This window comes from Rhea pennata, chromosome 1, assembly GCF_028389875.1.
Source record: "Rhea pennata isolate bPtePen1 chromosome 1, bPtePen1.pri, whole genome shotgun sequence".
Classification (NCBI taxonomy): domain Eukaryota; kingdom Metazoa; phylum Chordata; class Aves; order Rheiformes; family Rheidae; genus Rhea; species Rhea pennata.
In genome coordinates this window covers 79084013-79107577 of record NC_084663.1, presented here as the reverse complement: position 1 = coordinate 79107577, position 23565 = coordinate 79084013, and the positions used below count along the sequence as shown (strand labels likewise).

Genomic DNA, 23565 nt, shown 5'->3' with positions numbered 1-23565 from the left:
TAGCTAGAATCCGTATTTGACTGCACAGATCAAGATGTTAGTTAAATAACCCATCTCTTCTATTTCTTTTAAAGGAGAGAAAACCTATATCATTAATTTCAGGCATTTGTTCTTTTGCCTTTGTAGTGTTAAGGCCAAGCTCCTCTAGATGAAAGTCTCCTTTTCAAATTGTAACACGAGGGGCTCCTGGACAATAGTGACTCTACAGCGGGGGAGAAACATTTAATAAAGAAATGTTTATTAGTCAAATCTGTGGTAACTCTACTGAGTAGGTAACTCTACTCTTGGTTTATCAGGCACAGAGAAATAATTATACATGTCCAACATCTAGTATTTCTTATGTATGAATTCCTAGACATGTACCTGTGAAGAAATACCAGCCTCAGGAACCACTGGTGGTTTTAAAGGTCAATAATTTACAAATGATTGAGGCAAAAAAAAACCCAAGTGTCTTATGTCATTGACAAGATGCAATTCATTGTAAAGGTTAGTAAGACATCAGGCGTAGGACTTTGAAGCTTTGTCATAGTATTTATCTGCATGCTTCCACTCTGCATCCCCTTTTTTCTCCTCTTCCCTGACTTCAGCTAGCCTACAGATTTAAATTATGATAATTTTTAACAGTGACTTTTTGAGAAAGTATTAGTTCTAGGACTAATGTAATGCACCATCCGTGAGCTTGTAATCCCAGCTTTCAAACTGCTTAATAAAAGTAGGCTAAAGTTCTCAAAAATAAGAGCCTGGAGTAAATCTTTAGTCCATATTAGGCATCTTAAATCACTTGATTTTAGAAAAATTACTAAATATCCTGAATAGTCCCCGACTTAAGGCACTTAAAAGGAAAAAGAAAAAAGAAAAAAAAAAAAAAAAAGAAATCTTGAGCATGACACCCAATTTGAATAGTTTTGGATTTTTTTTTCCTTAAGTTAGTTATGGATTGCTAAGATTATTTTATGATTGTGTGGGAGATCAGTAAGGTGATAAGCAGAAGAATCTGACTTTAAATTTTGGGCAGTCTTCTTCAAGGTAGTTTGCTCTGCTTGCAGATGTCCTCTTGGGAACTTGATGCAGTGTAATTTGAACAGTGTGAGTGGACACCCTGGCACACTGCAGAGTCTGTGTTGTCAAACCCAGCATGGTAGTCAACAAATGTAGTTGAGTCTGCATGTGATGCCTGCCCACAGGCCTGCTTGTGCTGGGTACAGTGATCTCGAGCGTATGTAACACGGTGGGCACTGTAACAGCAGCGTTGGCAGTAAATTCCCCAGTGTGTTTATCAGTGTGTCTAGTGTGCGTTGCCTTTTTTTTAGTTGCGGTCTAAGGGATTTAGAGAAAAACAAGTACAGGTCTGCATGGACATACTGAAGTCAGAGCTCTGGTTGCAGCCTTGATGCCCCTTTGGCATCATTTGAGCCAGCTGAGTTGTTGCATATGTTCATGGCTCATTAAGCCTCCCGGTAAGTGTTGGTAAATAAAATAAACTGAGTTATGCTGGCATGCAGCCTGAGTTGGTTGTCCTTTCCTGCCTCTTTCTCCTTTTGAAAGCATGATTCCATGCCCATGATGTTCTCCATCATGCTCCCCATCAGAAGCAGGGCTTTCTTGAAGAGGGAGAGAGAAAACTGGAGATGCATACAGGCTCACAGTAATGGAGGCAGCAGGAAAAGAAGGAAAGGGGAGGTCAGAAGACAGAGCCGCTGGCTTCAATGTGTATTTGATCTTGCTGTCAGTTTTTAGCTTTTGCTTTTTAAGTGGTCTTTTGAATAGAAATGAAGGAAAAAAAAACATGTCATTTTGTTTCTGTTATGTCCTTGCAACCTTGAGGAATCTTGAATGTTCTTCTGGCTGTGTTGTTAATGGTGCTTAATCATGTAAAAATTTACAGCTGGTGTTTTGTCACAAGTTCAAATAGGTTGTGTTATTTCAGAGAGATCTTTTGTTTCTTGACTATGATCAAGGTGGTAATGTGGTCATTCCGTAGATGTGCCTGGATGTTGCATTTGCTGTTCTTGCTATTGTCAGGACAAACCTGAAGGCATTTGAAGTGATTTTTTTCATCAGCCTATGTTGAAATGAGATGTCTCTGTGCTACTCCATTTTTTTCCCTGAATAAAATGCCTGGTGATCTAACTAAGCAGCTGAGGTGTCGGTTTGCAAATGGGTGGGTAATAACTTTAAAGCGAACTTTAAACTTTTTATGGCTTCATTAGCTCTGTGTCTGTGTGTATCTGTGTGTTTTGCTTGAGCAGGGACTGGAATGCCAGCCCTGCCGCTTGATAAAAACCATGAAATTCTTAGCTCAAGGATCCTATGTGCCACATGAGTTAGCTGAAAGCCAATAATTTCCTGATGCTGAATTAAGGCTTTGACACAGTGTGTTATTTGCCTAAACAAAAGTGTTGCAACCTGAAAGCAGGATGCTGAAGCTGTTGAAGCAGGTCTTTGAGAACAATCGCAAGGTCAATTGGTCAATTTTAAGGGTGAGTTTCAGCAAAGGCCTGGTTGTAGTCCGACAGTCTTGCTGGAGAATTGGTGTTGGCGCTTCAAAATGATTGTTAATTCCAACTGAAGGGCACAAAATATTTTAAAATTATGCCTAAAGCTCCTTATCTGATGGGCTGTAGATAGCCTCATCCTTATTTAGAAATCTCAGGTTAGTGCATTCACACAACCTTAATTTTATTAGATACTACAAAAAAGTATTTTTTTAAACACTATTCTCGCATTTTTGTTTAAAAGGTAAGTTGGATAAATGACCATGAAGTGATGAGAAAGGAAATACAAGAGATTTCTTTCTTACTTGAACCTTTTAATTAGTTGGGATTACTTATGTTCTAATGTTTTATATGACCATAATGCAGCTGAATGCTTGGCTCTGGATGCTGAATTGTTTGAGATTCTTAGTAGCAATAAATACATATGTAAATATAGACTCCTGTGACAAGATCGGTTGCTTCTGTAATTATAGAAATCTTATTAACAAGCCTGTTTTCTGTTTACTGTTACAAGCTTTAAATTATTTTAAAGGATGCACAGAGATGTAATTACAAGGTTTTTTTTTCTTCTTGAAATTCATTAATGCATAAGAGTTCTTCCCTAGAAAAACAATTGTGTAGTGTATACATGCGTTTCTGAACCGAAGTGTTTTAAGGCAGAGGATGCTAAAGCTGATCTTAATCCATTCTGGACTGCCAATGAAGAACCCTTGTAATAATCTTATCAGTTTCAGTTGTTGAAAAGTGCTGTTTCTTGCAGTTCTGTGAAAGTGTATTAGATGTTCTTAATGTGTTAAAGTTGCTGTAAATTAACCAATGGTTGCCTTGGTATCAGTCCAAAGTTTGGCATGCAGCAAGACTTCATCTAACACTAGCCACAATTAATGATGTCTTTTAAAAAAGAAATTTGACATCAGGCACCATGGGTTTTTTTCATCACTGACCTAGCTCCTTTAATTGTTGCTCTTCTAGTCATCTTTATACCTTTGTGAGAACAAGACATAGACGCATGAATAGTATGTGGCTTGCTGATGACTATTTTACTGTGGTGCCATTACATTTTTTTTCTTGATCTCTCTCCTTGCCCTTTTCTTTTTCCTGTCTTTGCACCTACATCAGCCCCTCCCAAGCCCTTTCCTCCTGCTGCAGGGGAAGAGCCTTTGCAACACACTTTCCCTGCCTTTAGGATACACACACTTTTACCTTAGTTCAGGCTTCCGTGAGGCCTATTCTCCTCTCTTTTCTCCAAGACTCCCAATAAACCAATTTAATTAGAATAGGGTGTGGTGGTTGTTTATCCTACCTTACAATGAAATCTAGTAACATAGGATAGAAATTGTAATTGAAAATGAATCTGTCACTGATCAGATGCAGCAGCACATGCACCACTGAACAGCTTGTGTCGTTCTGTGTGCAAATGCAGTCTGTTGTGCCAGCTAATATTATTTATTTATTATGATTGTTACATTTGACCTAAAAGCCATCAGGACTTCCATACACTTCACTTCAAAATGACTTTATAAGCTGCTCAGTTATTGATCTTCATGTCTTCAGATAAGCTTGTTGTCATCAAGCGGATGGAAGCCCTCCTGCTTCATGTTGGCACTGAAGTTGATTCCCATCCCTGACTCCTCTAATAGAAGTTTCTCACAGGAGACTTACTTGTGGTGTTCTGCTAGCTGCATTTTTTCCCCTCCAAAAGGTGTTGAAACAAGCAGCTTGTTTGTCATAGTTGTCCCCTACACCACCAACAACAAACAGTCAGTTAATTGTTTATTTAATTAAATTTTTCATGTAGGAGGTTGCAGCCCATCTGCTGACTTGCAAAAAATTGAAGTGTAGTCAGTGATCTATTTCACTACCTTTGGAAGGGAGGATAGAAAGTATGTCCAATGTAATTCATTTTTTGTGAGACAATCACTATTGAATTTTCTCAGTAAGCACCTTTGACAAGTTCTACAAAAAGAAGCTTCAAATTTGAAGCCTTTGAGTAGAATTCTCTGCTGCCGCCCATCGGTTTGGGAAACTTTTGTGAAGTCAAGGTAGCTGGATTAGCTTTCACCATGTGGTACAGAATTTGTTTGAATGCTTACAGGTTTTCTGGAGTTGTAAGATCATTGTGATTTTTGTCTTGTATATATAGGTGCTACTGAATTGCTTCTTCTAGCCCGCCGAACAGATTTGAGACGGATTTCCTTAGACACTCCAGATTTTACAGACATTGTCTTGCCGCTGGAGGACATCCGTCATGCAATTGCCATTGACTTTGATCCTCTGGAAGGATACATTTATTGGACTGATGATGAAGTTAGGGCAATCCGCCGCTCATTCATCGATGGGTCAGGCAGTCAGTTTATTGTTACAGCACAGATTGCTCATCCTGATGGCATTGCTGTGGACTGGGTGGCTCGAAATCTGTATTGGACTGACACTGGCACAGACCGTATTGAAGTTACAAGACTTAATGGGACCATGAGAAAAATCTTGATATCAGAAGACCTGGAAGAACCCAGAGCTATTGTGCTGGATCCAGTGGCTGGGTGAGGAGCTGTTCATGAGCATGTTCAAAATATTAGTTGTATAAGGGAAAATATTTTGGTGTTCCTACATAATGGTTCCTGGAAAATGGGAGGTGATTATAAACTACTTCTGAGTCTCTAAGATGAAAACATTGCTTAAAATTATTGCTTTAAGGCAGAAGGACTACTGCTCACTATTGACTGCCTAGCTAGCTGTCTTATATGCCTTTGGGTTTTCTTCTTCTTCTGTTTGGAAATATATTTTGAAACTGAGTGGAGCTGTTTGTTTGTTCTAGCTAATAGCACTGGTTATGCAGTTTTGCTCAGCAGATTAAGTTTTGTGTAATGGACCAGTATATTTACATCTCAGAGCTATTTTGAATGTGTTGGGTGTCATTACCTCGGTAAAGGAAATTCATTTGACTTAGAAATGCCCTGTCCTGTACTGTGTGTTCTCTAGCTATATAGTCTGGGAGGAGGGTAGTCAAGAAGCAGCTAGGTGAATATTGAAACTTTTCGTTAATAATAGTTCTTAAGATTTTGTTTCCGTTGCAGGTACATGTACTGGACTGACTGGGGAGAAATTCCAAAGATCGAGAGGGCAGCATTAGATGGCTCAGACAGAATGGTGCTGGTGAATACCTCACTTGGCTGGCCAAATGGACTGGCATTGGATTATGCAGAAAGCAAAATATACTGGGGAGATGCAAAAACGGACAAAATTGAGGTTTGTACTTGCATCTGCATTTTTAATTCCACAGGGTTATAGAACCTAGTTGCTCTACCTTTCTAGGCATTTTAATTCTGATAGGCCTCAAAAGGGCAACACGCTAATGGTTGCTTTGTGCTTTAACAAACAAATCAGTTTCTTCTCTGGCTTTGGCAAAATCATTTGTTGTTCTTCCTCCATTTGTCTATTTCTAAAATGGCAATAATATCCATGTAGTAGATCCTTCTTTTTAAAAATGAAGATTTGTTAGATAAGTCCCTTTTTAAATCACCAGGAGAAAGGCCTATTTATCTTATCTTCAATTTATCTTATATTCTTTGTACTTTTCAGCTTAGATGCAATTAGCACATATTGTAAAGAAATAAATCTCATTTCACATGTAAACATTTTTACTCATATGCATCTTCTGTCCTTAGTCTCCCTTCCTTTATTAGAGTTCTAGCAGGGGAATAGACTTTTCTTTCTTTCTAGTACGTTCTGCTGAGACATTCAGTTAAAAACAAAATGGGAGAGATAACAAGCAGCATTTCTGAAAATCTTGAGTTTATTTTGTTACATAGAATGTTTATGGAACAAACTTGACTATTTATTATCTCTCTGTCAATCTGTGAGCATATTGTTTTTTAGCATTTGTTTAGCTTATTAGAGGCAGAAGTTTGTTTATCTGGAAGCAAGAAACCTGCCTACCACCTGGTGCAAACTAGCACTAGCTCTTTGCTATATCCTGGTAGGCTTATCTTCCTTTTATTGAGCCGCAGTCTTCCTTAGTGAATCCTTAACATTGCAAATATTTTTCAGCACTTGTCAAGTCAGACACAATCTTCTCTAGCCTTATGAAATTTAGTTTTAATTTTTAACTTAAAATAAGACAATGTGAAATCATAGTCCCATACTGGAAGGTCACATGACTATTTGTTCTCCCTCAGAGTCACGGTAACTCTAGTCTTACAAAGTGATTTGCTTTGAAGTACTCCTTGGGAGAGCCTCAGGGAGCATGGTTTTCTTTATCCTGAAAACAAGATTTATAGTCTGTAATTCACCTAACTTTTTACTAGCTCTGAGAGAAGGGGGGGGGGGAAGAGACTTAGCTGTACCTAGAGATTTATTTAGAGCAGACTGAGCCCTGATACTGCCTGGAACTTGAATCTGCTTTGAAAATGGAAAGTTAGGCGTCCTCCCATCTCATGCTTGCCAAAACATTGTTTTTTTGTTTTTTTTTCTTTAATGCCCTTCAGTCTTATTTGGACCATGGTTGTTCCGTATTCATTGATAATGATTCTGTTCGGAGCTAGATCAGTTCGTGACAGAAATTTTCATCTGAATCAGGCATGAGCTTACTGTTGCAATTTTGTCAAGCTGGCTCGAACACGTGATAGAATGTTTATGCCAACGTTATGAATTCTGTGGCAGAACAGATAAAGTCTCATATAAAGTCTGCTGGGACAATTTCAGTTTCATTGTTTTTAAACAGAATGACTTTGTCCCAGATTGTCGTATAGCATCTTTGTAGGGCATCGAGAGATGATTTACCATCTTAAGATTTCTGAATTATTAGGATTTTTTTTCCTGTAAGGCTCCAAGTTTTAGGGTTATTATTCTACTGCTTGTTTTTAATGAAAAGTTAACATCTTAAACTGCTATGTGGAAAGAATTTTGAATAATGCAGCCAAAAACTTTAAAGCAGTGGAGAAGACTTTCACCTACAATTTTTCTTTAGTTTTGGATTTTAACTTTTTTTTTTTGGGGGGGGGGGGGATGATTGGGTCTTTTGATTGCAGAAGGTGTCAATTTAGGGGGGGGATGTGATAGAGATCTATAAACAGAGGTAAGTATGTACAAGGTGACTAGTGCTGGAGTGGGTTTTTGGACTCTTGTTGCAAAAAAATGGGCCTTAGTGAATGCTACTGGCAGGTGGTAGATGTGAAACAAAAGCAGATGGTTCCTCAAATAGTGTGTGGTAAGTTGGGAAAATGACTGTGGATGTTAAAAGCTTACATGTGTTCCTGGGAAGACTGAACAATTTGTGGAAGGGAATTCCACTGAAGTTTACTAATTAATAGAAGTGCCTTCTGAACCACAAGTCACTGAACTGCAAAATTCTGGAGAATCAAAGAATTTTATTGGAAAAGTATCAGCATATTTGCTCTATTCTTATACTGTTCCCTAGTTTTGAATAGTCTCTGAGATGGGTTACCCAACATAGTTAGACCTCTAAACTTAACCTGTACGAGCCCCTCTATGTCCATTGTTTTGAGACCATTCTAATTGTTGATGTTTTGGAGTGTCTTAAATCTGTTAGCTTGTTGACTTTTGAGAAAATGTTCTTCCTTACATGTAACATTTCTGCGTGCTTGAAGTATGGTGAGTAAGCAGTAACAGGCTGAAAGTAGATGATAACAGAGATGGATCAGAATGCAAATTCAGCATATGTTACAGCTGCTGTGGTTAGTAAAGTGTGGGAAAGCTCTATAGGACCAAGCTAGGGAGTTTATCCAAAGGAATGGTTTGATCCAAGGTAGGGTACTTGGAGGAGTGAGTGTGCTGAGAGAATAAAAACGAAGATTCATGGGTGACCACATTACCTTGCTTGACTGCATGATCACGTACTTGTTTTTCACTCTAATGTGCAAAGTAATGCAAAGGTAAGAGTGAGTATCTTTACGGATAAATATTAGTGATTTTTCCCAGAATCTTCTGTAGCCTCTGTAATCTACTATGTGCAATTTATTTGGTAGGCAAGAGAAAACTCAGACTAAGAACAGCACCTAACCTGTGATAGATAAAATATTATTAACATTTTGAATTTTCCTTTTTCTTCCCACTGCCTTTCTCCCCTATGACAACCATGAATTCTGAGGAGATCTGTAACAATTTTCTTGTCCTTCCCATCCATTTTTCCTATCGTACTTTAGTAGAAGATGCTTTGACTTTCAGTAAATTAAACTTGTATTTGAGGGGAGAGTAATGGAGAATATTTGTGACAGGATCAAATGCTGAAATTTGGAACTGGACTTGAAGGTATCTGAGAATATGCCTGATTCTTGCTTTGCTTGTATGTCTGTGTGTATCTGGGGAGGAGATAAGAGCAGGGGGAACGTTTCTGTGTGCTTACATGCTATTCTGTGCAAATAGTTTTCTATACTTGATTTTAAATAAAGGGTGCTTCTCCCCCCCCCCCCTTAGTATGCAGAATTGATCAAAATCATTATTTAATTGCCACCCTAGTGAAATGAATGTTGCTTGCAAGCTATGTTTCTGGTTTGTTTGTGCGACACATGAGCTTTTATTATTTATTTTTCACACACTGATTCATGCTCTGTGTTTTGGAGCCCCCAGACGATAATAAAGCATCAGCAGGGGTTAATGGAGACTAGTAGGGGGTACAGCGGGAAGCTTTTGTTCCCACTTTATCTGGCAGCCTGCAGCAGGCAGAGGCAGGCTGTGGCTCAACAGCTTCGTCATTTATCTCGGTCAGGTTTCACTGCTGATAAACTTCTATTGAAATGGATGGCTGCTATTGTGCTTACCAGTAGGGAAGATTTCTCATTGACTTGCTACAGGTTTAAAGCATTTTCCTGCCGTGCTATGAGGTTAAAAATGTATGATCTGCTCTGTTGAATTCATCTTGTTTTTCTGCTCAAGTGAATATTTGTCTTCTGAGCACGTATGCTACCTGTTTTAAGGCATAGGTTGAATTTAAAATGGTCAGCAACCTCCCTATTGATAAAGCGGCTGTGGTTCTGTGTGTGTGCATGTAGCTCTGTGTGTGTGTTGAGAGTAAATAATAAAGATATGGCTGATTTCTCACAGTTTTTCAGTCTTTGCTTCATTTTTCTTTATTCATCTTCTTTCCTATGCTCCATTCTCAGAGCCAGGGATGACACCCACTTACACTTACTACTGGTGAGCTTAAAGAAAGGGTTCTCTGCCATCTTATATGGATTCCAAGAATTATCTAGTGATTTTTGAGTGCAGCTCTAACTTGAAGTGTTTCTGCATTCCCAAATCTATTAGCCGTGCATAGCATTACTGTTTCTAATCCTCATGATTAATATGGAAAGTCTTTATATCCTGCTGTTTTTCAGCATAAGTACACACAACCCTTCAGAACCCAGCCTTGTCGGACAATGGAAAGTGGATGGTGCTAAGACTTTTTCTTAGCAAAAATATCTTGAACAGAGAAGACCTTTTTGTCTCTGACCCAGAAGCAAAAAGCCTGGCATCTAGAGAATGCTCTAATTCATATTCTAATCCTGAAATTGCAGGGCTACATTTTCCTGTGATGACAACTCCCTCAATTTTACCACCAGCCTAATTAGGAAATTTTGTTTTCTAAGCATTCACCGTCTATTTTCTGACTGCAAAATTTTGTCTCTTGGCATTAGGCTTTGTATTGTGAAATGCTGATGTCTTGTAAGCCTGATTACTTGTCCCATTCTATCCACCCTACTTTGAATCAGTGATTTGAAATTTGAGAAGCAGAAACCATTGAATCCCTGCTTTTGAGCACATCTGCTTTTGTATATTTGCATTAAATTTCTGCAGATATTAGATATGTGAAGCAAATCCTTAAAGTTGCATTGCCTCTTAATTCTGTGCACAGTTCATTGCCACCTGGTTTGGATAGACTTAAGTGAAGGACATGAAGGATATGCTGGGGGGGGGGCAGGGGCTGGATCCCCCACCTCCATCCCAGTTTCAGCGGTTTAAAGTTTACTTTGTTTGGAAATTTCTGGCAATTCCTTAATCTGTGCTAGGGCTTCATTGAGAAAATCATTGATTTTTGAAATAAATGTTAAAGTAGGGACTTATTTTTTAAGAATAATTAGTTTAGACTTTGTATAATTTTCTCTTGGAAGTTTTCTTTTGAGCTTCTGAATGAACTTCGAGAAGAATCAAATTTCATGACACGGATGAAGACAGGAAACCTGTATTACAAAACAAACAAATGACAGCTACAGATCACATATTTGCACAGTCTCCTGACTGTCAGAAATGGATCCCCAAATTTATGAGTGGTCTCTTATTGCTGACTGTAATCTGGACAAAGCTCACTTGAGAAGGAGCATGGATGGCAATACTGAGGCAGGACTTTCTGACATTATAAGCTTGTAATTAAAAAAAAAATATTTTTTGGATTTTAAACATGGTGCTAAGGATTCTCACTTAGGCATGTGACTTCTGCTGCTGTTAGAAGTGCTTTAATAGAAAAGGAGAAAAGATAAAATATATTCAAAACAACCATGTTATTTTTAGATTCGGGAACATAAAAAATCAGTTTGTTGTTGTCTTTGTTAAATTATCTAAATAAAACTGAAATGTGTAAGAGAGACATGGAGCCACTGCAGAGAGTCCAGCGTAGGGCTACAAAGATGATCAGAGGAGTGGAGCATCTGCACTATGAGGAACGGCTGTGAGAGCTGGGCCTGTTTAGCCTGGAGAAGAGAAGACTGAGAGGGGATCTTATCAATGTGTATGAGTACCTGAAGGGAGGGTGTCAAAGGGATGTGGATGAACTCTTTTCAGTTGTCCCGTGTGACAGGACAAGAGGCAATGGGCACAAACTGAACCGCGGGAAGTTCCGCCTGAACGTGAGGGGGAAATTCTTCACTGTGAGAGTGACAGAGCACTGGAACAGGTTGCCCAGAGAGGCTGTGGAGTCTCCTTCTCTGGAGATCTTCAAGGCCTGTCTGGATGCAACCCTGTCTAACATGCTCTAGGTGACCCTGCTGAGCAGGGAGGTTGGACTAGATGATCTCCAGAGGTCCCTTCCAACCTTACTGATTCTATGATTCCATGAAAGTTTGAGTCCTAGGACACTCATTACAAACCGCTTCTATTGATTAGTTCTCAAAGTTTTCAGGGATCTACTCCCAACAGGATGTTGTTCTTAATGGAACAGATGAGAGATTTACAACACCCCACATCAAAAAATGAGGACATGGAGAAAAGAGTTTGTATACACACCAGCCAGAACTCTTGTCAAAGGCTACTTGATGCTGTGAGCTTGATATTTTTCTGGGCAGTGGGATTACTGTCCTAAAAATAATGTAATATTATGAAAGATTTAGACATTCAGTATAAAAGTTTCTTGTGTTGTAGATCTGCGCTTCTCCCTGTAGTCTGCTGCTAGTTTTCATCTAATGAGATGCAGATATTGTCATCTCATTAATTTGCCCTATATTGTCTTTATAGAAAATGTCAGAAATCACCACTCTTATGACATGACTAAAGTAAATATCTAAAATAGGTTAGATCAGTCCTGCTCTAAATGCGCCTGCTTTTTTCTTTTTAACTCTGAAAGAGGGCACAGAGTGGCCATACCAGAGGCAGATGTCTGCACTTGAGACAAATTCCAACCTGAAAGTCATGCTGGCTTTTACAACTTTTTGCACATTATCATTAATAGTGAAGGTGTACCTTTCTCAGATGGAGTTGTTCCTTACAACTGTGCTGCTTCATGCTGGAAATTCAAAGATGTTTCTATGACCTTTGGTTACAGATGAGCAATCCCATTTTCTTAATGGTAGCACTCTAAACCTCATGGCTCCAACAGGATAGCATGAAATTCATTGAAATACAACCTTGTATTCCACTATTGTGTCCTGCATGCATCCTAGATTTTTCCAACATAACCAAGAAATTACATTTTAGTTCACGTTGTCTCATCTGGAAAGTAATGTACTTCTGCTGGCAGTTAGTATTGGCTACCTGAGGAAAAGGACAAAAATCTTTCAAATAAAAAAAGAGCCATTTTCTGACCTTACTGGGAGTCTTAAAACAATGTTGGAAGGCAAGCAAGGGAGTGATATGCAAAGATACTGAGCTATCTCCTGTATTTTTGATTCAGCAGAATACAGTTAGTCTGCCATTATCCTTTACTCTCCAATATATATATATATTTTCCAAGCTTAGCTCATTCCTGTACAAAAAAGACTAGTGCTCTTAAACCTGGACTTCTTCAGAAGCATTCACATGTCTCTGTGATCCCTCTCAACTAGCAAAGTCTATTCATATTTCTTCACACAGGTTTTTTATTTGGCTCTGAGTTATTGCAGTCTTAGTTGTCTTAAAAGACCTAAATATTTTTTGCTTCTGGTATCTCCCACGATGTTGTAGCTTTGCAAAGGTCTAACATCAGTGAGGAAAAAGTCTATAGGGAAAGTTAATCTCTTTCATTAGCCTGATCATTCCAAGGGTAGAAAACAAGTTTTTGGGCATGCGAAGACCATTGGAACTGAGATGGTTTAGCTAAGGGCAGAGTTGAACCAATTTAAGAGTTTAGTGCCAGCAAAAGTGAAAAGTGACCCAGTATCCTCCCTGCTGTCTTGCGCTGGGTTTGGTCGCTCACTGGACTCTTCTGCAAACTGATTTACTTGCTTCAATAGCGGGAAAATTTCCAAATTTTTTTTCTACAAAAAAATCAGGTATTAAAATCAAGTACTGGAGTATAATAGCTACTGGAAAGAAGTGCCCTGAGAGGGAAGAGGAGAAATCAGAGTTTTTGTCCAAGTTCAAAAGCATTAGGGATTGTTACCTAATTTCCTCTTGTAAAACTGCCCCTGGAACCAGTGGGGAGGTTCTCATTAGTTTAAGCTAGCCTCCTTCGCTTCCTTTTTGCGACCAACTAGAGGCAGGTGTACAGCTGCTTGCAGGAGTTAACTGACAAATGGTAACTTGCAAAAAATCACAGTAATTTTGTTGCTTCAGAAGCTTGGTCTGTACCCAAACTCTCCTACTCCCCTGTAGCCTATGCCCATGTAACATAACATGGGCATATGTTATGCCCACTCCACCAAGTGTTAGAAATATTAACCTATCAAAATTAATTTCTGTTGCCAAGCATCTATGTATTCACCTGCATTTTATTTATTTCTTAACTTACACAATGACTATTAAATTGTCTTCTCATCTGATTCCCCCTCCCCCTTTTTTCTGTGAATATCTCTCTTCTTGTCATGTTTGTTGTTGTAGCTGTAGTTTTTGTCTTAGGCTGTACTCTACAGTTGCAGAGTTGGCTGGAGCTCTTTGGTTTCTGAATCAGGTATAAGGGGTTCCATATATCCTTTCTATTGATTTTCTCAGCATTTCACCGTGGTGAAGGGATTTATGCGCATTTCATATCTAGAATATTCCTTAACATTTGGGAATTGATGAGAAATGGCATTGACAAGTTAATGATACTGACAGAATAATTTTCTCAAGTTGAGTTTAAAGTTTTGATCTCTTAGTCAAAGAGGACATAACTGTGCAGGACTTTTTTCTTTTAGAGGGAAAGACTAATTAAACTGGAAATTTAAATAAGCATGTCCTTTTTTTCTTCTTTTAGAGCTGTTGTTTTATAGCAGGTACTTATTTTGATTGTGTGATATTACTGCAGTTATAGCAGTAAAACTTTTTTTTTAAATTGCTTAAGGAAGCAAGTTAGTTGAAAATACTGAGTTTTCAAACTCAGTCTGAAAAAATGCTAATGTAATATTCAGAAGGTATTCTAGCTATCTTTAAAGCTATTTTTAAGTGAGGTCCTGCCCCACTTTTCTTTTTTAACTCATTAAATCTATTTGATTAAGAGGAAATGTTGTTTTTAACTTCTCTGATATGGAGAGATTCATGTACATTTAGGTGGAAGATGAACAATCATATCCTTGATTAGCAGCATCGTGAACTGGATCACTGTGTGTTTAATCAACAAAACAGTGCATGTAAGTATTTATCATCAAGTACTCAGGTCTGAAGTACCTGAACCTACCCATTGAATGTCCCTAAACTACTTCAGGTATAATGCAGGTATTGTTCAAAAACTTTTTCTAGGGCATTTTGAAATATCTGGACTATATGTATTACATTCAGTACTTCACAGCTGTTTTATAGTAGTACTTCCTTGCAAACATCTCATGCAGAGTAGTGGGATTGATGATAAAACTCACTAGAACTTGACTTTTTCACCTCATTGATTTTTTAGTTACAGCAATTCCTAGAGTGTATTGGCATGACTAGGATTCAAATTATGAAGGTGGTAACACTTTTTACATATTTCTGCTCTTTTAAACTATTGCAAGAAATCCAACTCGTCATTAGCGTGTCTGCAGAGTTTAAGGTCTACTCAGGAAGTGATTACCTCTTTTTTTTGTGACATTTACTTTATGTCTATGGGAACCTATGGGAAATGGTTGGTTGTCTGGGTTTTTTTTCTTTTTTCCATACTGTAAAGTAAATCATAACTATATCTGGGAATTTATTTGAACATGTACAAATGAAACAATAAGCTAGTGGTTTTTTAGATTTATTGGGGAAGGTGGAGAGGGGGTATTTTCCATAGGGCAGAGCTATGTGACATGCAAAACCTTGTCGCGGTGTCCCAGTGTTCTATTATTCCTTATCCTTCCGGAAGGAAGATAAACTCTCCGGTCCCATTCTCCCTTGGATGTGGGGAGAGATGATTTCCAACTGTGCTCCCTTCTAAGAAGCTTGTGCAGCCAGCACAGTGATGAGTACTTGAACAGGATACCTGGAGTTTCATACATTAAGTGGAGTATCCTTGGCCTCTCTGAAGGCCAGTAAGCTGTAAAAGATGCTGAAGGAGCGAGTAGAAAGCTAAGATCTCTGTTGTTTAATTGCAAAAATTTGGCTGTCAATTTTTAAAATCATGGCTTACATTCAAGTTATTTCTAATATTTTGTTGCAAGATGATTATATCTGAAATCAGATTGGTGATTTGGGGTGAGTGGAGATTCTTATTTTTTTCTTTTTTTTTCTATTTTCTTTTGTAATTGGGGGTGGGGATAAACAGATAAAGTTTTGGAATCATCTGGTATTGCAGCTGATGACTTTCAGTCCATCACAGAGGCCTATTCAATTCTTTGAACTCATTTTTAATTTTCTTGAAGATAGTACTTGTTCTTATAAATTTTCATTGATTACTGTCTTTCTCCATTCCAGTCGTTCTGAGAGACAACTTAGCATGCACGACATTTAAATGCTCCCTGATTATTTATAATCACATCCAAAACAAAGCTGCACTCATAAGTTAAGATGAAAGGTAGCAGTTTGCATGCTAACACCCTGCTTATGGCATTAAGTTAATTATGAGTAAATCACATCAGCTTTGTCTAGCACAGTCTCCTAAGTTTGTACTGGAAAATATGTTCCTTCTGGGATGTGTGCTGTCTTTTTCTTCTGGAGTCTGTGATACTGAGGTAGTCTAGCACCTTGTAGAACTGGACTCTTAAGTTTGATGTTGATTTAAGTATGGCATATTATGGACAGACAATTTATATTATTAGCATCAGTTCAGTGCTTTGGTAGTACTAGTATGCATCTCTGCTGCTACTGGTGATAGTTGTCTAGACCAGAATAAGCTAGGCAGGGCCCCAAAGAAGAGCAGAAGCTTCATCAGGGCTATTGTACTAGCTCTAATCAGAGCTGAGTGTTATTTTCACAGATGAGGCAGGTATAATAATTGAGCTCTAGATTTAAACCAGTCAAAAGAAAAGTGTAGATTACGGTACATTAAATTCAGATTATCAGAAATGTAAATTCATTGTATTAGCCTGTTTATCACAGTTATTACTGGCATTCAGGTGTAAATTGAATCCAGGATATCTGGCAGCAAGACTCATAGAATATATATATATATATATATATATATATATATATGTATATATATATATAAAACTTTGTATCTAGTCTTTAGTTTTAACATAGAAACAATGCTTCTTCTAAGTTATTACATCTTTTTCATTGTTCATGCTGACAACTAAATACAACATCTTAAAGTATGACCACATTTTCAGCATTAATTCATTTATTTTGAATAAGCTGTATTTTTATGAAAGCAAAGCCTTTATCTGACAGGGAAGACTTTTGGTATTTCTTCCAAGAGCCTTTAATTTTGGGATTTTTTTTGCTTTATTTTTCATGGAACTGCTTGCCCTTTCAGTAGAGGTAGTGTTTGTGGTTAAGCTACATCTGTTTCCTGTTGTAGTCTATATTCTCGCTGTGGTTTGCAGTATTTCGAGTGGCCTCAGAATGTGAAAGCTACACTGCATTGCAGTCAGAGCAGCGTAAACCGCTGGAGACATTGGCTCGTTGCAAGAGGTAGGTTTCTCAGATGGGGATTCAGCCGGGCTGGTCTTTGCTGTGATTGGGGCTGCAGTAAGGGAGTGAGTGCATAAAGCAGTATCAGCGGGAACTCGCTGTTATCTGAATTTCAGTATGTGAAAAGATTATACCAAAATCCTTTGGAATGGGTTGATTAGTGGTTGTTTCTTTTTCTTTTTGTGTGTTACATGAATCATTCCTATATCTCTTGCCACTTTCCTCCTGCCTTAAGTGTCTGCTTAGTTTGGTAGCCTATTGATAAGATTCTTCTGAAGTCTCCTAAAATGCAGGCAAAGCGAGCGCAGATTGTGTCGTGCCATGGAACTACTAATATGATATTAGTTGGTGATGCCCAGCTCTGAGCAGACAGATGTTTTTGTTAAGTAATGTTAGGTAGATGGGCTCAGATAAGATTTTAATGGGAGTATGGTGGCAGATGCAAGCACTTTCAATAGGCTTCTATTCTGCCTATCTGACAAGTTGTCTTTCAAATCAATCTGTGTGTGGCAAAACAAAAATTCATAAAAAGCAAATAGTTAACGCTTATGTCCTCCCTTTTCTTCTCTTGACTTTCCTTCAGAATAAGCAGAAGCTTATTTGTACAGCTCCCCATTTAAAGTTTAGCAAAAAAGTTCACCTCACGTGGTACAACTTCCAACTAATTATTTTTACCAGTAGCTAAGCACTGCCTTGAATACAGAATTTTCTACCTTTCTTCAAGTACAAAGCAAAAATGTAGAATCTTGAGATATTACTTTATGATGATAAGTGATGTTGTAAAGGTTTTAACTGCTTGTTTTTAGTCAACTCACTTTGCAAGATCCATTCATTTCCATATCTGTCTGGTCTGCTTTGCAAGCACTAATTGCCATATATTAATTAGTTGCAAACAAGTGTCTTATCTCTGTAGTTTAAGGGGTAGAGGGAAACAAGTCATTCTACAAATTTATTATGATTACATTATGGCAAGAAAGGGGTGGTGAGCAAGGGGATGGTCAGCTTTGCTCAGTGGTGATAGTGCGGTTAAGGACAGCAAGTCACAGTTTACCTTACAGATGTTAAAGCTATGTCCCTGCTTCAAAGTTAACCATTAGTCTGTTGTTTAGCAACCTCATTTATCAAAAACAGAATGAAAGAGGCGTGCTGCTAGGAACTGAGAGAGTCAGCAGATGTTGAAATGTTCTAAAGTAGAATAAATGCAACAGAAAAGCTTGTTTTCTAAAGGAAGTCCAGAAATTAAGCAATTATACTGGTTCTGAGCCCAGCTAAACAATCTGTGATAGAAAAAGCTATGTTTGGAGTTGGTTATCAGGATAACTTTATCCTGGTAGTTACCAGTGTTTGGACAGTAAATGTGCCCTAATACAAAGTGGAGCTGCAAGTACTATGCTTGATTTTTTTTTTTCAGCGAGGTCCTACACAGCAAAAAAACATTTCACCAAGTAATGCTCATCTTATGCATGTGCATTACTGCATGTGTATAAGTGTACCACATACATTACTAGAGAGAAGCTTTTTCAGTAGGCCAGTTCCACAGAGTAATTATGACTTTTTTTTAAAAAAAAAAGTAAATATGGAGCTTATTCTGACAAGTCAGCAAGTGTGCAAAGCCCCTTTCATTTTTCTATAGGGGTTATGCTCATAAAAATTCAGTTCCCATCCTATTGTACTGAGAGAAAATGGAAAAAATACTAGGTGGTTTATGACAGGGGGTTCATCTAAGAGAAGTGAAATTATTTTGGAGATTATAGTGTTTTCTTCCTCTTTTTTAGTGAATTTAGAAATAATTAATCTTACTAACTTACACATTACACCACGTGCTGAGAAAGGAATGGATTTCAGTTCTGTTTCTCTTTCCTTCCTCCTGTGCTTTGATAGGTAAAAGGTAGGAATAGCTCCAAACTAGCCTTTTCATTTCTCATGTGCTAGAAGATTCTTCTGATCACAAAATGTCGTCCATCTAGCTGGAGCTGTTGTACCCATTGATCCTGAAGGTTGTCAGTGCACGTGTTTTGGGGTTTGAGCAATGTACAGATTTGTCCATGACTATCTAATTCCACCAAGGCAGGAGTGAGAGAGATTTGAAAACAGTGATTTAATAAGTCATCATTTTCCCACTGCTAGTGTTCCTTAACCTGTATCAGAATCCTTGGATAGTGGGAAGGATGTTTTAATGCGTTTCAAGGGTTAGTATGCTACCTTGCGTATTTACTGTGAATGTTGTGAATCAAGTTGACTTGGGAAATTTTTAGTCTGAGGAGGTTTTTGGAAGGATAATATTCATGCAGGAAAAATGATTTCCTAAAAAGTTAAAACAAGCAGAAATATTTTTGAAGGAACTTTTCAATATATTCTGCTTAGTAATCACTAAAGTTGCAGTGCTAAGTCATTTTTTAAGCTTCTCTTAAAACAGAAGGCTCCTTTGACCCCTATCAGTACGTTGATTTTTATAGTAATACTTGGTATTCATAAGATACTTCATCAATTGAACATGTATATATATGTTTAATTAATCTTACAGTGCCCTTTTGAGGAAGTTAGGTATTACTTTTTTCTAGCAGTAAAGTGACACAGAGAATTCAAGTGTCTTGATCAAAAGCACACAATTATTTACAGACCGTTAATGTTTCTTCTAGTACCAAAAAAATTGAATTTAATTGTGAAGAATGTAAAACTGGTTCTCTGCTCAGACATTATTCAGAAGTATAAATGTATTCTGTAGTTCTTTTTGACTGTCTGACTCTCAGAATTTATGAGTAGCCTCTTATTGCTATCTCTGACCTGGGCAAAGCTCACTTAGGAGGGACTGATGACTACATCATACTGAACTGAGAGTTCCTAATATTGTAAGCTTATCTTCATTCATGTAAAAGTGTCTCTCATTTAAAACTGAACCAACAGAGGTAGGTGAGAAATGGCGGAGAGAGAGAGAGAGAGAACATCTAACAGGCACAAACAGTATTAGTTCAGAAAGTATATATTGTAAGGATTGTTGAGTCATACCTTCACATGCTTCATACCTGCTGGCGAGAACAGTCTTATGTACAAGAGATCCTCCATCGTTTTCAGAATGATGAGTACCTTTGCCAAAATACAGACTTGTTTTATTAGATGTTGTGCAAGACTGATAGCATTTTAACAATTAGGAGATAGTTTTTGAGTTTAATGTATAAATGTGGAGCAGCTGAATGATTAAGCTCCACTGAACAATGGCAAAATTATTCTGTATACATGAAAAGCCATTTCTCATGTAAGTGTTGGTGCACACATGTATCCACAGGTCATGAACACCGATGGGACTGGGAGGAGAGTGCTGGTGGAGGACAAGCTGCCACATATCTTTGGATTCACTTTGTTGGGAGACTATGTTTATTGGACAGACTGGCAAAGACGCAGCATTGAACGTGTGCATAAGCGAACTGCAGAAAGAGAGATCATCATAGATCAGCTGCCTGATCTAATGGGCCTGAAAGCTACAAATATCCGCCAGATAATTGGTAAGCATTGACTGCAAATCAGGCACAGGCCAAAGGAAATGAAAAAGTGCTCGGGGAGCATCTGACTTTGGTAGCATGTGTTTAAAGTAAACAGTTACCCAGCTTTCTACCAAAGATTGTGTGAAAAATCACTAACTACATTCAATTCTGGTGATGATAGGCAGGTTTATTTTAAAAAGTAAAATGAGATAGAAAAACGTAGCAGTGCCTTTCTTCAGGCATCGCTCTATACCAAGTAAGTTTTTTAGAAATGGGCAGAATCCAGTTTTGTAATGTGATAACTTGTATCTCTCCAGCATTAGCAGTGGGTTAGTGAGGATATAGTTTCATGGGATGGGGTGAGACTTTTGTAAACTGCTTCAGTTCTTTAAATTGACAGAACATTAAGCCAGAAAACAAGCAAGCACCTACCCCCAAAAGGGGTAATTTTCTGCTACTTAAGGAGCTGGAGCAGTTCATAAGTATGTACAGCACTGAATCCAGTCAGCAGAGAGGAAGGATCAGAGAAAATGAGACCATCTCTTTCTAACAGCAGCTATTAGATTAGCCCAGCTGCTAATGAAGCTGCAGCTGTACCAGCTTTTCATCTTGCAGTCTGAACATGTGCTCTCAGTATGCAAAAGCTAAGAATTAGCCAGTTCTAGTCAATGCTTTTGAAATGAACACTGCAAAATTGTTTTTAAAAATAGTTAGAAATACTTTCTGCCCAGTGACATTGTAGGATCTAGCTTTAAATTGGCAAAATACTAATAGCAGCATGAATGTGGCATCACAGGCACATCAAACTGCCTGAATTATCCTGCTATGTGAGTGAGGCTTGCAACTTATTGCTGCCATGTCTGGATTGTACCCCAAGTTAACCCCAAATTAAATGTAACTGAGATGTATCTTTGCATCACTGCTACTCCGTTAGCAAGTAGCATTAAGGTATGTATTTTAAATACAGCTCTCTTTTCAGCTATTTGGCTAATTGAGCTTGGTAATGCTGGGCCTCTCTTAGTAGGTGGATTTCCAGTATGTGCATGTACACAGGCTAGTATGGCAAAGAGCTGTTTTATTAGCATTCTGGATGGAAGAGACCATGGAATGGATGCAAAAATAGATCTGCAAACTCTTCCATCTCTAGGAACACAGCTAGGGTATGTAACCAGACTAGTGTACTTCAAAAGAAGGTAGAACTTCCACTTAGTTACTCATGTGCTTTCCATTCAGTGCTTGTGCTGTGAATCAAGTTCAGTAGCTGTTGAAGTCCATATCCTTTTCCCTAGTGCTGGGTGTGTTTCAAGCAGTTAGGAAAACAAGTGTTGGCCTTCCAACCACATAGAGTAATGCCTGTCTAAAGGATTATAAGAAGCAAAGAAAAATGAATTAATTCAGACAGACACATAGGTTTTCCACCTTTTGTTGTCTTAATGAACTCAGTGTCTTTGATGTGTGTAAGGACTGGCTTCATCTTCCAGATGAAGTCAGTGTGCAATGATTACTTCTGCTTTTGTTGCACATGTAGGTACAAACCCTTGTGCAGAAGATAATGGTGGTTGCAGTCATCTTTGTCTGTACAGACCTCAAGGCCTTCGCTGTGCTTGCCCCATCGGCTTAGAGCTCATCAATGATATGAAGACCTGCATTGTCCCAGAAGCTTTCCTACTGTTTTCTCGGAGAGCAGATATCAGACGAATATCATTAGAAACTAACAACAACAACGTTGCTATTCCGCTCACCGGTGTCAAGGAAGCTTCTGCTCTGGATTTTGATGTGACAGACAATCGGATTTACTGGACTGACATTTCACTGAAGGTAGAGATGGAAGATGTTTTTGTTTATTCCATATCTGATATTAGTTTGTTAAAAGGCTCTTAGATATTAAGAATGGACTGCAAATATCTTTTACAAGATTTAAAGACTAAATAAAAGAATTGTTCTAACAAAGAATGGCATATATTTTCATTATGTATTATATATTATTATATATCATACTGATAGCATTCCGTCATATAGATCATTTAAATCTGATGTGTACATTCTCACATGAAGCATACATTTGCAAAAATAATAAGTTTTGGGGCAGAAAGCCCCAAACCTGAGTAGAATGCCATATGGCAGGAGGTTTGGGGGATGACAGATGTTTTGCCAAACACATTTAATGATGGGAAGCTGTGTCTTGGGTCAGGAAGTGAAAATAGATCTTACCTATTCATTATCTTATATAGCTACTACTCGTGAGCCATATTATGACTCACAAGCTATTGTAAAATAGGTCTAGGGCCTAGACTGACAAATCAGAAAAGGTTGCGGGTAAGCGTTTGAAAGTGGTAGTTAATGGAGAGACAGAAATCTGTGTGGTGTCTGTCTACTATGCTCTGCTCCTAGGGAGTTTAGTTATTCACTTTCTTTTCCAAGGCTGTGAAGGTAGTGGGAATTGTGAACACCAAGAATTAGTTTTTAACGAAAGGTTTTCTACAATTGAACTGAGAGCTATGTAAACAATAATTCATGACTCTTTATGAATGAAGAATCATAAAAGTTAAAAAAAAAAAAAAAAGTGAGTGAGTTTGGGAGAGAGGTGATTTGGCTAAATTCTTTAGGTACAGCACTCATTTGAACTGTGTGTGAAATAAAAAGAAAGTATGGAAATTTTAAGGGTGATGCAGATGAAGACTGAAAGATACACGTTTCTCTTCTGTGTACTCCCAGGTGCTGGCATAATTGGCAGACAGCATCCAAACTGGGATATAAACCAAAAGTATTCATTTGAGATAACTTTTGATGTGTTAAGAATATGAAGAGTGTGAAGGGAGGGGAATATTAAGGGTACTTAGGGGAAGCCTATGTTTGCCAAACAAAATTTTTTTCCATGCTAACATCGTTCTTTAACTTCCAGTCTTCTAACTGGTCCTAGTAAATTAGGAAATACCTAAACTCTGATGTTTTATTAAAATAGAATTCTAGCTGTATTTGCTGTAACAGTCTGCTCCACGATGACAAGAGTTAAAAGAAGTCTTTTGAACAGAAGACCAAGAAGAAATTATCTCTAGTGAAATTAAATCAAACCATGAACACAGAAGCACTTGCATTACTGAGCTATTCAGCCATTAGGTTGTTTTTTCCTATTTGCTGTTCTGTCCTGAACTTATTCATTAGGCTCCTTTAAATATTGTTCCATGCTGTAATGTATGTGCTTTAGTATAGGTTTAGGGGAGTCAAAATATTTCCCCCTCCAAAGC

General features: G+C 38.0%; 1 protein-coding gene across 4 annotated transcripts in view; it reads left to right on the top strand.

Moving 5' to 3' along the window:
* The window catches only part of LRP6 (LDL receptor related protein 6), a 122855-nt gene that overhangs the window by 69883 nt on the left and 29407 nt on the right, over nucleotides 1-23565 (top strand). For all 4 annotated transcript variants that reach the window (XM_062592805.1, XM_062592789.1, XM_062592779.1 and 1 more), the window contains 4 exons: nucleotides 4639-5035; nucleotides 5570-5741; nucleotides 20125-20341; nucleotides 21849-22138. In XM_062592805.1, the coding sequence (XP_062448789.1) occupies nucleotides 4639-5035; nucleotides 5570-5741; nucleotides 20125-20341; nucleotides 21849-22138 (1076 nt within the window). The remainder of the gene's footprint in view (nucleotides 1-4638; nucleotides 5036-5569; nucleotides 5742-20124; nucleotides 20342-21848; nucleotides 22139-23565) is intronic.